The sequence below is a fragment of the Gastrolobium bilobum genome, unplaced genomic scaffold, assembly GCF_033153095.1.
Source record: "Gastrolobium bilobum isolate Gb01-03AN ecotype WA unplaced genomic scaffold, APGP_CSIRO_Gbil_v1 utg1578, whole genome shotgun sequence".
In the NCBI taxonomy this organism is placed as follows: Eukaryota; Viridiplantae; Streptophyta; class Magnoliopsida; order Fabales; family Fabaceae; genus Gastrolobium; species Gastrolobium bilobum.
The window spans coordinates 47,442-63,786 of NW_026899219.1; the positions used below are offsets into that span (position 1 = coordinate 47,442).

General features: G+C 32.5%; 2 protein-coding genes across 2 annotated transcripts; one reads left to right on the top strand and one right to left on the bottom strand.

The window, feature by feature from the left end:
* Positions 1-1,777: 1,777 nt before the first annotated feature.
* LOC133288436 (dirigent protein 23) lies at positions 1,778-2,353 on the bottom strand. Its single transcript, XM_061486193.1, has one exon. It carries the CDS (start codon positions 2,351-2,353, stop codon positions 1,778-1,780), a length of 576 nt encoding a protein of 191 aa, XP_061342177.1.
* Positions 2,354-6,153: 3,800 nt separating this feature from the next.
* Positions 6,154-12,066, top strand: LOC133288438 (endo-1,4-beta-xylanase 5-like). The gene is made up of 7 exons (XM_061486195.1): positions 6,154-6,193; positions 8,261-8,307; positions 8,699-8,918; positions 9,066-9,229; positions 9,537-9,635; positions 10,437-11,228; positions 11,710-12,066. The coding sequence occupies exons 1-7, from the start codon at positions 6,154-6,156 to the stop codon at positions 12,064-12,066; spliced, it is 1,719 nt and encodes a 572-aa protein (XP_061342179.1).
* The last annotated feature ends 4,279 nt before the right edge of the window (positions 12,067-16,345 follow it).

The following is a 16,345-nucleotide window of genomic DNA, read 5'->3' on the forward strand; positions in this document are numbered from 1 at the left end:
CCGCGGTATAGCTGAGCGCAATCGAGATGCTCAAAATCACTGCCGTGGTGAAGGAGGATACAAAAGGAAATACAATAGGGGCAATACAATAACAGCCCATTCACGGACAAAATTATGAATGCCCCATTATAATCAGAAGACTGGAACTTGGCACACCTGCCGAAGTACGATGGGAGTCAGGATCCTCATGTCTACATTGATGATTTTGACAAGGATATGTGTACAAAAGGAATTGATGAGCCAGTCATCTCCCACAAATTCGCTACAAATTTAGCGGTAGCCACGCTGACATGGTTCTCGAGCCTCCCTCCGAACTCAATTTGATCGTTTGAAGAGTTTGGAAATAAATTCCTTCTAAACTTTGCTACAAGCAAAAAGTATCCCAAGTCGGAATTCACTTTGGGCACAATCAAGCAGCAGCCTGGAGAAATACTACAAAAATATTTAAACCATTTTAAAGATGCATCCTAATAAGTTCCTGAACTGCAAGAGAATGTACACGTACACTTGGTGGTAGCTGGGCTGGATGGCTCATCCAGACTAGCAAAATCTATTTACAAGGACCCAATCAGAACACTAGAAGAATTTAGAGCCAGTCAAAGAAATACTTGGAGCTGGAGCAGATAGAGCTAGCTAATGCTACAATAAGAGAAGCAAGAGGTTGGAGTCTGCGAAGAAGGAGCCCGGCCAGGAGGGAAAGAGATCGACCAGGAAATAGAAAACAGACCAAGTAAAAGCTCAGATGACCAACCTCGAAGGGGAAGATACTAGAATTATACCCCACTGAATGTATCACGGTCGTAAGTTTGGAGGGAAGTAGCACTTACTGAGATGAAAAAAATAGAAAGATCGAGATGAAGCTTTAATAGTGCTAAGGTGGACCGTTCTCGATACTATGCGTTCCACGACGGTCCAGGTCACACGTTTGATGTGTGTTAGGACCTCCGAGATACGATAGAGAAGCACATTAGTGAAGGAAAGTTGCGCCAGTACCTGATCAAGACCCAAGGATGGAAGAACGGAAAGAGAAAACAAAGGGGCCGTGGTAAGAGTCAAAGCCTGACAAAAGATAAGAATAAGAAAGATGACGAAGGCAAGAAAATAGAATCCAATAGTGATGAGATATCTTATGTTTATTTACAAAATTGATGGATATTATAATTTTAGCTTTATTTTTTTTGTTAAATTATTGAATATTAAATATAATATATATTACATAAATTAAAAATATTATGTAATATCAAAACATATCCTAACGTGTCAAAATTTAGTATATTTTAGAATTAACGTGTCGAAGTATCGTATCGTGTTGTATCTCGTGTCTCATGTCAGTTTTGGATAAACGACAATATACATAACAATATGCGTGTTTTGTTAATTTGCTAAATATTTTGCTCCTCCTCCTCCTCCACTTTTGATCATTTTCACACTGACCAAGCACACATTTATATTATATTTATTTGACGAGACAAAAAAAAATTACATAAAAGAGGCCACGAGATAACATTATAACAATAGTCCATGCGTAATAAAGGTTGGAAAAGAAGAAAAGAGAAAAAAAATTACCTAACAAGAAAAAAGTAATAAGGGATTTATTGATGGATCAAACCGAATGTGCTAGTGCAAAAAGAAAACCTAACAATATCACAAGAAGGTGCTACAGCGATAACTACATATGCATATATAATAAGAAATATTGAACAAATATAATTTGTTTAAATTTTTATAATCTTATTAAATGATTTATTAGAAAGAAAAGTAAGAGAGTAACGTAAATTTAATGAACGAGGGTGACGTTGTAGCCAACAATAGCATCACCGGTGGTGGGATCGAACCAATAAGTCTTGGCGATGGCATAGCCACGTGCCATGCGGAAGAGGCCAGTACCACCCACAATGGGCATCTCACGGACCGGGTTCATTGCGGAGTTCTTTCCGACAATAACAAAGGAGCTTCCATTGTATGGGCCGTCTGTGAAGGAGTAGCTCATGGACATGAGAAGCCCAACCTCCTGCTGACAGGCCGACCCATACATCCCCTGGGCCCGGCCCACTATCTTCGACTTCGGGTCATGAGTCTCTGTCAACGGGTCATCCGCCATCATGATTGCCCCGAATAAGGTGGGAAATGACTTGTTTTTGTCGACGGGTTGAGCCACCCGAACAGCACTTGGGTTTTGCCCACTCAGCGTGTCATGGAAATAGAACTGCAGGTTCGTCACCGTCTCCTTATTCTCTGCTTTAACACTTGAACCCCAATTCTCTGCTTTGAATTTGATGCTTTGAGTTAATGGCATAGCAGCACCCATTACACTTATTGTAAGTATCATCACCACCACATTTTGCTTAGACATCTTCAATCTTTGTCTGATGATCTCTTTCTTTCTCAGAAGATCAGGGTTGTGGTTTTGCATTTGCAATGTAATACTTGTTTATATATAATTAGGTTACTTCTTATAAGATGTTTGGTATAAGCACATGGAGATTTTGTTACCCCAACAAAAATTCAAAGGTCGTTTAACAACATTACACAAACAATGATTTATTTTTTTTGTTTTTTTCAATGTCGATGGGGTCCACTCGTGCATGTTAGCTTGATTTCTTTCATTAGAGGGGGGTATCTATGGTCGGTTAGCTGCTCTAGCGACCAGACAAAAGTAGATTAAAAAGGTCGTTTTCAATGTTGTCCTGGTACAGCTACAAGAATTTCTCCATCTTGCCGAAAGCGGAATAAGTTATTCCGGGAAAATCTAACACTTTTTTTTTTTTTTTTTTTTGAAATATTTCAATTGTTTCGCAACTAATCCGATTCGTACCGGATTCAGATTAAGGTTTTAAATCATTTTCAAAAGATGATACCGGAAAGATTCGAACACATACTCTCACTCCACCTGCTTAGTTTTCATGCGCCAACTGAGTTACCACCATTTGGTATTTTTTTTTTTCTTTCTTTGTAAGTCATTTCACATAAGGGCATGTGTTTCATTTATTAATTTGGAAGCACCTAGTTACCTTTCTCTAGAAATAATGTCGGTGCCAATGTGCTGACAAAGAAATCATTTGGTTAGCCATGCTATTTGTTTAGAAAATTCCCCGACTAAGAATCAGGTGTTCATTGAATCGTTGCCAATAAACCATGCCAATTACTTCATTAGCTTATGGATCGGGATCTAAAATCTCAATGATTGTTGTTGAACGCACTGGGCATAAAAATGTTACGAACCTTGAGAGGGTGTTTATCTGAAATATTAATTTATAAAATAAGAGCTCAAAGTCCATATGAATCACGCATCCCGCATTATAATTTTATATTTTTCAATAGAGACTTCAACTCTTGTACCTTACAATTCCATCATTACACAATCCCTCTATAGCTGATTTAATACTTCAGAATGTAAACCAAGCACCACTCCAGTAGTATTAGTATTGATATTACTGTTGGTGTTTATTTTTGGTCGTCTATACTATGGTGCTAGTCCTTGCTATCACAAAATCATCTCATAAGATACAATGCACAGATATTTTGAAATATTACCAGTAATGTTTTGTATTTTTTTTGGTAATCAGTAATGTTTTGTATTTATATTTTAAACTTAAACATATTGAAATATAATTGATAAGGAAACTGTGATCTATTACGCATATTCCACGGAATTTCAAATATGTTAGTAGTTTGAGGTAATCAGGAACCATGAAGGATGTTGATAGAGGAGAAATTTTTTTTTATCTAAAAATCACAATTACTGAAAATATGATAGAAAAATAAGATTTATGAGAATGTGATTAAAAAGTTATTTCATAGGTCAAAATTTTACTTGAAATATTGGGTGAAATTTACCGAGTCTATATTTGATTGATTATAAATATTACTGAGAATTTAGTGCGATATTATAAATATATCTCTACTTTGATATTTTCTTGAACCACTTTGGTAGGGTTATTTTTGTCACATTTTTAAAAAATGCAATGTCTTATCACCTTTTTTCTTCAACCACTTTCCTAGCAATCCAACAATATCACTGGGTGATATTTAAATAGTAACTTTTTTTATACATAAAATGAATTACCAACTATTTCACTTTAGTGAATAAATTTTTTGAAAAATAATACCAAATATGTTCATCTTAAAAATCCATCCTCACTTTCTTGGTATCCAAAAACAAAACTCCTACCAAACACTCTTTAGGGGGTGTTTGGTAGAGGAGAATTTTTTTTACTAGTTAATTGAATTACTGGAAAAATTGTAAAAAAGTGAGTTTGCTGGTAAAGTTGGAAAAAAGTTATTTGGTTGGACAAAATATTACCGGATAAATTAATTAAAGTTTCGTAAATCTATATTGTTTTTTATCCATTTCCCATTCATCTAAGAATACCACATTAGAAGTGACATTTTTCCTTTGTATTTGTCACCAATTTTTGCTCACAATTGATAAATGATGGACATTCAAGTTTGCTTGCTAAATTTTTAAAAAACTTCAATCAAACGTGAAGAAGACAAAATGCTATTTACAATTGCATAAGTATTTCAAGAGAATCCTTGAACCAAACACTCCCTTAAAGGATTCCAAATGGCATGCATTTTGTGGCTGTGATATGATATGGATGTTGCAGGATGGCTTTTAACAGCCTCCAAAGAGTAACATGATATGAAAGTCATAATACATAAAATATATATAATTTAATAAAAATTAAAATTAAAATACATAATTAAAAATATAAAAATTTTAAAAGCTAAAACAAATAATTAATAACATAATAAAATATTATTATTTATATAATTTTTCCTAATATTTCCATGTGCATCGATGGAACAGTTAAAATGAAGAAAATAAAAAAATGAAATGCTGCTAGAAAAATTAAAAGTATCCGTAAATAAGTGTCATATATATATATATATATATATATATATATATATATATATATATATATATCCTTTTAAAGGATGACTATTTTAGTTAAAATTAGTATTTTTTATTTAAAATTTAAATAAAAAAATTCATTTTCTTCCAAATAATTTTCATTTTGAATCTATTTTTTTTATTTAAAAGAATACAATTCTATATCTTTTAAAAAGACAGAGACGAAACACTGTCTATGTATATTTTAGTAATTTGAAATAGCCATATTTCCTAATTGGGTTGCAAATATCAATGAACCACTCCAGCAAACAATTATGCAGAGAGAAACAAAGAGAAAATGATAAAGGTATAATTAAGGAGAATCCAACACCTAGCTAGCCAAATGATTTATGCCCTATTTTGGGTAACAAATTGTTTAAGCAAATCGCTGTTGATGATGTTATATGATCGTCATCAGTAGCCTGTATATTTTAACAGATCAATTTTAGCTGCTCATATAAGATGAAGATACTATAATGCCAGTAATGAAAATTAGAAAAAGAAAAGAAAAGAAAAAGAATTGTTGACCAATCGTAATGGGCATGCAAAGGCAAAGAAATAGGGAATCCAGTCAATAAAGTGGGGAAGCTAACGGTGTGAGCATGGCCTCATTCAGTTGAAAGGCACCTTGTGATCATGTGCTTATGCACGGGGAAGATTTTCTACTAATTTAACTTGGTCCATGATAATCAAGCTTATCTATATATATATTCCTGAATCCTCAACAATTAAGGACAGGGAGCTCATTAGCTTAGTTTTTCCATTTGAATTTCATCAAAAAAAGGAAGAACAAAGTTTAATGTTATTTCGGTATTATTGTCAGCGATTTTAAGAGGTTTAGTTAATGCAAATAGTGGTTAATAATTTGTAAGAAGTCATAGGTACTTTCCAAACTTTATTTTTTTCAAATAAAAAATTATTATGTTTGCCAAAAATTATGATGCGTTTTATAGTATGAGATATAAATTATAGTAGTCATGAAATTGAATAGTTTATATTGCCAATTAAAGGCAGCAATTTATGCCTTAATTATCTCACACATATTTTATGCTTATAAAAACGATGGTTTGCTTAGATTTATCATGAGATCACTCCTCTCTAGTGTCATCCTCGAGAGCAACCAATCCCCTAGCAAGTAAAGATCTCCCTCCCATATTTTTAGGTTCTCTTCTTCTCCCTGAATCAACAACTGAGACAAGTATATATCAAGAGAACTAGTTGACACAGCTTTGCAACTTGAAAACTAGAAAATAAAAATGCGTCTCGTCCTTCTGTTATGTGTCATCATTTTCGCAGGTTTGTTTTCTTGTCTATGTACATGTCTCCTATATATTGACAGTTTTACCATGGATTATCATTTCTCAGTATATATACGCCAACAAAATACTTGTTAGCTAGACGATATATTTCCATTTTGTATGCATTCATTCTTGGTTTTTCTTTTCTTTCAAGCACAACAACATTTTTTGTATTTGAAATGAATTCGTCAAGCTAGCTTCAATTTTATTATTTTAATGCTCTCATGTGACAAGAAGTTATATGAGATTATCTTAATGCTTCAAATACAAAATAAGGTTCTCCTATCATTATTAATTTATATTTAAATAACTGAAGTTTCAGGGGGGAGGGAATGAAACTCTCTTGCATTACTTCATGTCACGTAAGACTTGGCAGAAACACCAATTGCCACGATCGTATTATTTTATTATTATTTCTTGCATTGATTTCAGTTCCTTAAAATTGTTATCCAGATAAATGTATATAAATTTATATTCTATACTCAAAATTCTTTCATAATAACTTCAATTTTTATGTTGTCTAGCAAAATTCATATTTATCCAAAATTATATCGAGCAACAAATGTGTGAACTAGTTAGTGAAACAAGGTATTGGCATGGAAGAGGATATCGTCATCTTCAACAAGTCTCCTCCTCAAATGGTCAGTTTATTGGATGAACATTTACTTGATTTTCATGACTATAGAACCCTTATCTTTGTAATTTATTTTTTCGGGCTTAGGACCTCCCTAATTCTGAAAAAAATATCCATAGGGTCATTATTAGAAAATAAAATTAATATCTTTTCAAATTTCAAATTAGCTATTTCTCCTTATCTTTTATGCTTTCAAATTTCAATCCAACTTACTTAACACTTTCACTTTTCATTTCAATTTCACCATTCTTAAGTTTAAATGTGTTTTTTTTTATGACTGATATGTGTATATGTGACTTGTTCAAAAAGAAAATGGTGCACTACAACTTAGAGATTTTGCATTTGGTTGTTCTTAAAAATTATGTCGTTTCGCTTTAATTTTTTTTTTTAAAAATATGTATGATCCTATCGGGTTAACAAAAATCAAACAAGTTTTGTCAAAAAATCGACCAAGTCAAACTAATTCTTTTTTTTTGGAGGTTACAAGGAATTGAACACAACACCCTACACTACACACACTCCTAACACACACACCCCACACCACTAGGCTAACCCTAATGGTGCCAAGTCAAACTAATTCTCACTGAGTCAGTTGCATAGTCAAACCATTGACTAACTCAAACCAATTAAGTCATCATTCATTGATTTTCGGGTCAACCGGAGTTTAATAAAACTACCTATAATAGAATGAGTACATATCTTTTAACATTGAATCCTACTTAATTGCAATAAATTGCGATAAAGATGGTTTGCTTTTCTAGCAGGCATTGTTGTTGGGCTGGCTATAACTCTCTCTATATATATATATATGTGTGTGAAAAATAATTCTTCAACCACCCCCTTATAACTATATACTCTAGAGAGTATATAATTATAATAGTGAAGTTATTTTTTCTCTCTTTCCACCTAAGCCAACAAGTTTCTGGATAGAAAAAAGAAAAATAACTTCAATATTGCATAACTATAAAAGGTGGCTGAAGATAAGCTTATTTCAAATGGCTACAAAAATATTATTCCATCTATATATATGTATATATTGGCAATAAATGTGTACATTGATTGACATATGTATAAAAAAGAAAAAGAAAAAAAATACCATTAATCATTCAATTTTATTACTCTAAAAGTTCAGCAAAAATAAGTTAACAATTTATGGGAAAGCGATTGAGGAGGGGAAGAAGTGATTGCGCATGTGATACGGAAAAACATTATATATTTTTATGAGAAAACAGGTTGAGAATAAATATTTGACAATACATAAAATATAAAGGCGTTTTATGAACATTAAAAAAAATTCAATTTCACGCAATTACCAAAGCCTTACAACATTATATCTGGTTTCATCTTGTAGTTTTATTGTTTTAGTTTCTTACGATGTTATTGATGAATGTCAGAATATACAGAACTAATATATCTCATTTGGCACCACAGGTTTTGAAGCTGAAGCATTATCCTATGATTACACTGCAAGCATTGAAGTAAGCTCTCCCTGAGAGATTTATTTTTTAAATGGTTATATATATATATATATATATATATATATATATATATATATATATATATATAGGTAAGATCCTTTAACATCAGTGTCAAATTTAAAGTTTGTCACCTCATCTGAGAGCCGTTGGATAAAAAAAGATCAACGACTCTCTAATTTGTAAGCATGTGACACCATTGATCTTTTTTGATCTAACGGCTCTCAGACAAGGTGTCAAACTTTAAATTTGACACTTGTGTCAAATGATCCTACCTCATATTTATATATATATATATATATATATATATATATATATATATATATATATATTAGTATTTAATATTACTGAAAATTTCACTCTAATCTTTGGTGTTGCATGTTTTCAAACTCAGTGTTTGGAATACCCACAGAAGCCTCAGTACAATGGAGGAATCATCCAAAACCCAGAACTTAATAATGATCTAAAAGGGTGGACTCCATATGGGGGTGCAATAATAGAGTATAGAGAATCATTAGGCAACAAATATGTTGTAGCTCATAGCAGAAATCAAGCAAATGATAGTGTCTCCCAGAAGATTTTCCTGCAAAAGGATGAGCATTATACTTTATCAGGTAATTTTTGTACTCAACTATATATCATAATTTCTGCATAGTTCTTCTCACCTAGGGTTATTATTACATTATATATGCAGAAGAAATATCAATAACTCTTCTGCTTTGTTCTTCATATATATATGGTCATGGGTTGAAATTATGCAGCTTGGATACAAGTGAGTGAGGGAAATGTTCAAGTAAATGCAATTGTCAAAACAACTAAAGGATTAAAACTTGCTGGTGCCATTGTTGCTGAGTCTAATTGCTGGTCTATGCTTAAAGGAGGTCTCACAGCAGATACATCAGGAGCAGCTGAGCTCTATTTTGAGGTACAACATATTGTATTTATGTATTAGGGAAATCATTGTCTCATCTTACATAAAATAACTATCTCATGTTGTTCTCACATCAAAAGTTGTGCTATCATTTTTGATTTTTTGTTTTTTTTTAATAGATAATGAACTTCACCATATCATGTGTCTATAGTAGGAGATAACTATCTCCTACAACATGAGAAAATAAAATTCCTATCTACTATTGATCAAATAGGAAGAAAGTGAGATCTTTACTGAATGAAAGTTATTCTTTATTAATTTCCCAATTGTTCTAATCTCTTCAAAATGTTGAACTCTGTAGAGCAATAACACTTCTGTAGATATTTGGATCGACAGTATTTCCTTACAACCATTCACAGAAAAGCAATGGAGATCTCATCAAGATCAAAGCATTGAGAAGGTAAACATTAGTATAGTTTTCCACTACATATCAGTGTTATTAAAATCGGTTGGCCCGAAAACCGGGATGATTCAAGCAATAGATTGGATAAATCATTGATCTAGTATTAATGCGGTAGCGGTTGGGACTCAAAATTGTGTCATGAGAAAGACAAATATAACAACTTACCATTAGACTACATTTAGTCATTTGGTTAATATGTACTATTTAATATATTTATTTAGATGTTGATTAATATGCATCATTTAATATAATTTTCATATAATTATGTCAAAAGTTTTCATATAATTATGTCAAAAGTTGCAATTAGTGGGGATCGAATCCTTGCCATGGAGATATAAATCATAGTACTTAGCAATAGGTTATATTGGGTTGTTGGTTAAATTGCACCATTTAAAATATTTATTATATAATTGAGTATAAAATATAAATTTATATACATTTATTCAGGTCATGCAGTTCAATTAGTGACCCACTGACTCAGTACCCTGACCGAGTCAACGACCAGTTTAAATTTAATAACATTGCTACATACATTGACCTTCAAGCAATCGTCAAATAATTTAATGACGGCAAAGGTGGAAGGCATGGCATCATGAATCTCACTGACATTGGGAACTTTCGTAGAGATGTGTGTTCAGCTTGACAAATTTTTGAATTTAAGAAAATTCCCAAATTTTCTACAAAATCTATAAAATTGAATATTTGCTAAGTATATTTTATTTTTGAACGTTTGTAATATGATGTATGAAAAAAAAAAAAAAGGTTAAATGTATAACATGTTTATTTCTGACTTGGCAGGCACGGAAGAGGAAGGTGTTAGTTCAAGTAGTTGATGATGAAGGAAATCCTTTACCAAATGCAAGTATATCTATTATACACAAGAAGTCAAGCTTTCCATTTGGAAGTGCCATCAACCATTACATCCTGAACAACAGTGCATATCAAAATTGGTTCACCTCAAGGTTCACAGTCACCACATTTGAAAATGAAATGAAGTGGTACAGCACCGAATATATGCAAGGCAAGGAGAACTACTCGGTTGCCGATGCCATGCTACAGTTTGCAAAGCAACACAACATTGCTGTTCGAGGTCACAATGTATTTTGGGATGATCCTAGTTACCAACAAAGTTGGGTTACTTCACTCTCACTAGACCAGCTCAAATCAGCAGTCCAAAGGAGGGTGAATTCCATTGTGTCAAGATACAAGGGTCAACTTATTGCTTGGGATGTTGTTAATGAAAATCTGCACTTTTCATTCTTCGAAAGTAAACTTGGACAAAAATTTTCAGCCAGGATGTTAAAAAAGGTTCACAATATTGATAGGAAAACCACTTTATTCTTGAATGATTATAATACCATTGAGGATAGCACAGACGGTTTATCATCCCCAGCAAAGTACATCCAGAAACTCAGAGAGATACAAAGCTATGCTGGGCATCGAAGATTGCCAATTGGAATTGGGGTTGAGTCCCATTTCCCTAATTCTCCTCCTAATCTGCCTTACATGAGAGCTTCCATTGATACCCTTGCAGCTACTGGTTTACCAATTTGGATTACAGAACTTGATGTTGAATCCCAGCCTAATCAGGTAAAGTTCAATAACAACAAAACCAAGTTATTTTAATTTTCAAAATTCTTATTTCTCATGCAACAATTTGAGGTTGCTGGAAGAACATATGCTACTTTGTTGATAAGGTTCTTATTGCTTATGCTGAGGTCTGCCTTGGGCTGTAAACTTCAGCTGGCTTTACTAGCTGAACTTAAACACGGAGATTGTTATATTTATAAATTTTTTATTTATAAACTCTTACAAACTACACACTGTGTACTCCTGGGAGAACACTAGGTTACACTATGTTTTCTTGGTAATTTATAAGAGTTTGTAAAAAAAATTTGTAACCAGAACCTTCCCCCTTAAATATAGAGATTTTCTTTTACGCAAAAAAAAAAAAGATATCTCCAATACTAAAAAAAAAAGAAGAAAAATATCTCTGCATCAAATTGTGATTTCAATATTTTACTCATTTATGCATTTAATTTGTTAAAGTTTTGCGATCATGTTTGTGCAGGCAGAGTACTTGGAGCAGGTTCTTAGGGAAGCATACTCACACCCGCACGTTCAGGGCATTGTACTGTGGACAGCATGGTCACCACAAGGTTGCTATAGGATGTGCTTAGTGGATAACAATTTCAAGAACTTGCCTACAGGGGATGTTGTGGACAAGCTGCTTAGTGAATGGGGGTTAAAAAAATTATTAGGGACGACAGACCAAAATGGGTTCCTTGAGGCCTCCCTTTTTCATGGCCACTACGAAATGGAAATCAGTCACCCTTTCAAGAAGAACTATACTTTCACTCAGAACCTACAAGTGATTCTAACGGATGAGTTCAACAAAACAAATCAATTTATACAACTTTCTTTATAGTTATTGCTCCTGCATATTAGGCTTAAGGTTTATAATAAAAACTTTTTGGCGGGCCATTGCATATTGATCTTTCTATCGTTGCTTGTTTGTTGTCTTAGAGTGTTCGCGATCTACAATGAATCAATTTTGAAGCAAAAATTATTAAATTCAATCCGTTTGGCTTGATCATTTGATCGTCCCTTTAATTTGGATTTTTTTTTTTTTAAATCTGATCCAATCCATTCCAATTTTATTCGGCTTGGATTGGATTTTTTTTTTTTTTTTTTTGTAATGCCTAAAATTTCAATCATACAAATCACTAGCTATATCAAAATAAAGTCATTCAAAGTTACAAGCCACTTGAAAATTCAAGTCTTAAAAATAAAATAAGTCTTAAAACTCATGAAGAGTTAAAATAGATCAATAGACAAAAAAAATATTAAAATAACAAGATTAAAAAATAACATCCAAGATTCCAAGTATATAAAATAACAAGATTTCAAGTCACCATCTTTCTCTTCCATATGTTGTAGTCTTCAAAACAACTAGCAAGACAACAACTTTCACTAAAATAAGAGATTAACATAGGGTTCAAACAACAACAAATTTAAAATAAATACACGAACAATTGAAATTAAAAAATAGCAACTTACATCATCAACTTTTAATCAGAATCTGCATCAGAATCATCATCAACTTCTGTATTTGAAGAAATATCTAAAATAATTATAATAAAATAGTTAGTAAAGTCATTAGCGAAATTTCGAAAATAATAAATACATAATACATTGGATATGTTTGGATTGGATCGGTTTTCACCAACCAAATAAAAAATTAATCCAATCCAATTAAAATATGTGAGGTTTTTTTTTTCGATTATCGATTTTTTGGTTCGGTTGTCGTTGTTTGAATCGACTTGGATCGGTTGATGAATACCCCTAACTCTTATTACCTATAGCTTCGTGTTGTTTACTGCAATCAGTTCAATTATTGCTCTCTATGTTCATACATTTTGATTAACAATCTCAATCAATATTGTAAAACCCGGCCCAGTCATTGACTCAGTCGAGAGGTCATGAGTCATTGAGACAACATTATTGGTCCTCTCACCTAACCTCGAGACAACATTACAGTCTTGAGAAAAATAAACAAAAAAACTTGAAAGCCTCCACCTTGCTGCAGCCTAGCGAGCTTCCAAGGAAAGGGAGGGTTCAGGGAGAAAGCGTTTCTCAGAAGCAACCAAGAGGTAGCCGTGTGGATTACTGTTAGAGGGAGTCATCCACTTTGACACCTTCAAGTGAAAAAGGTATAAATTTTAAACCCTACATGTTTAACGGGCAGATCCTAAAACATGAGGCGCATAGATTGTCTATGCTTCCGCATCAAAGACCATTTTTTTTGTTTTTACCCTCATGTAGGCGCATCAAGGTGGGACCTTTGTGCAGTTAATTTTGACTTTCACAGTGGATTACTGGTTCAACCGCTTAAAGCGGATAAATAAATATAAATTCATATTTTATACTTAGAATTTTAAAAAATCATAATTGAACTTAACATAATGATAATATATTATTATGTGCAACATAAAAAAATTTAATAGTTATAATTTAATAACTCTATATGTCGTAATTATGTTCATATATTTATATCTCATTTTAAAAGTAAACAGTATGATATATATTTATATCTCATTGTAAAAGTAATTTTTTTTTAACATAATCATTGGCAAATCAAATCATGGAAGACAACTGAAATAGAAGAAAGTACATGTGAAAAATCAAGCAACCCTTTATGGCTCATTAGATTAGATTTCGTTATTGACCACGATTTTGTTCTGAATCAAAGAGTCCTTGCAATGCGCCATTGCTCCTTGGATTGCGCTTTGCAATCCCTCCATGGACGAAGTGTCACCATTGTACATAGCTCCGGCGCCCCCCCCCGAGAAAGAACACTAGAATGGTTTTCATTGTCCAATCAACTTCTCTCTAGAGGATACTCACACAATCGACTGTTAGAAACTTATTGTGAATGATTTTCTTAGGTTCATATAGATGAGGAAACCCTACAGGTTCTTAGAGTGTTTGGTTCAAGTTTTTGGAGAGGATTACCGGTAATCCTTCTTTGGTAAATGTAATTACCACGTTTGGTAGAAGGAATAAATTACGATTCCCGGATATCCAAGGATTACCGGTAATTTGATTTATAAAGAAAAGTCACTATTCAGATTACCAAAAATAATATGGTAATTCGGAATACCAATCAGAATACCAAGTGAAAGGAAAGCACAACAATAAATTTTGAGACAAAAATACCCCAATACACATAAAAATCTAGACCCAATCTATCAATTACAAAAGTAAAAATAGTTTGGGGTTATTTTTGTAAAATAACCTCATATTCCAAGTCATATTTCGTTCTAAACCAAATATGGAATCAGTAATTTTTACCCAATATTTCCGGTAATATTTTGGCGAACCAAACACATCTTTCGTAAGATTCCAAGTAAACTCAATTTCTACTGAATTCTCATTAATCATGATTCCCGGTCACCAAAAAATTTCTCTTGTACCAAACACACCCCTAGTATTCTTCTAAAGTCTTCTTCAATAATAAGTTGGTTGAGCATTTATTGTGGTAGTAAAAAATAAAGCCATGCACCCATAACTAAAATACGTGCTTAGCCTCCAAACATTAAAAGAGAAACACACCCAAACAAAAGCCGCCCATTTACTCCAGCTGGGCTTACCCAAGCAAGCAAAAAAAGCCGGCCTTTGAGTCTAGCTTAAGATAAATTCATCACAGCTATTTGAAACTTGGGCCACATAAACCTTCAAAATTGTTCTTCATTTGGACCGGAAAAATAAAAATTGTTTTGATTTTGTTTACATCTTAAAGCAAATACTTGCATTTTTTTAAGAAAATTCCCCGACTAAGAATCAGGTGTTCATTGAATCGTTGACAATAAACCATACCAATTACTTCATTAGCTTATGGATCGGATCTAAAATCTCAGTGATTATTGTTGAACGCACTGGGAATAAAAATATTATGAACCTTTGGAGGGTGCTCACCAAAAAAATTAAATTATACGATAAGAGAGCTCCAAGTTCATAAAAATATTATACCAGAAATTTATGTTTTCCATGTGAAACTCCAACTCTCGTACCTTACAATTCCATCGTTACACTTTCCCTTCATAGCTAGCTGCCTTAATACTTCAGAATGTAAACCAAGCACCACTCCACTAGTATCAGTATTAGTATTACTGTTGGTGTTTATTTTTGGTCGTCTATACTATAGTGCTAGTCCTTGCTATCACAAAATCATCTCATAAGATACACTGCACAGATATTTGAAATATTACCGGTAATGTTTTGTATTTATATTTTAAACTTTTATACTTATACATATTGAAATATAATTGATAAGGCAACTGTGATCCATTAAGCATATTCCATGGAATTTCAAATATGTAAGTAGTAGTTTAAGGTAATCAGACACCAAAGGTACTATGGTAACTTAGTCAAAGCCATTAGCACTCTCAATAAGTTATGGCTCACTTCCCTTTAAACCCGTAGAAAGGATTCCAAGTGGCATTTGGAATGCTGGATAGCTTCCAATAGCCTCCAAACAGTAACTTGATATGAAAGTCATAATACATCAAATATATATAATTTAATAAAATTAAAATACATAATTAAAAATATCAAAATTTTAAAAGTTAAATCAAATAATTAATAACATAATAAAATATTATTATTGAGGGGTTTACATTTCTGCCGTTGCTGTACGTGCAATAATCAAATACTTGCCATATATATACTTGAAAGCATTAAATGCAGGAAATCATAACCATACAAAGGATGAAGGCATTAAATGTGAGAAATCATAACCATACACATGTCGTTGCTGTACGTAAAGCGATTACAGAAATGATTTTATCTATTATTGAACTAAGTATCCTAATATTTCCATATGCACTGGTGGAACAGTTAAAATAAAATAAAAAAATGAAATGGGACTAGCTAGAAATATTAAAAGTATCCGTAAATTAAGATACTATAATGTCAGCTACGGGTGTAAATATGTTAGGTTAAGTTAAACTTTGGCTTAAATAGCCTAGGCCTATGTAAAATACTTTAGGCCTGACTGAACTGTTAGAATTGTGTAAGTCTAAATTATAAGTCTGACCTGACTTATATTTAAAAAAACAAAAGGCTTAGCCTAAATATTTTAGCATGTTTAAATCTTTTAAATATTCAATAATTAACAAAATAATTAAAATAATATTATTTTATTA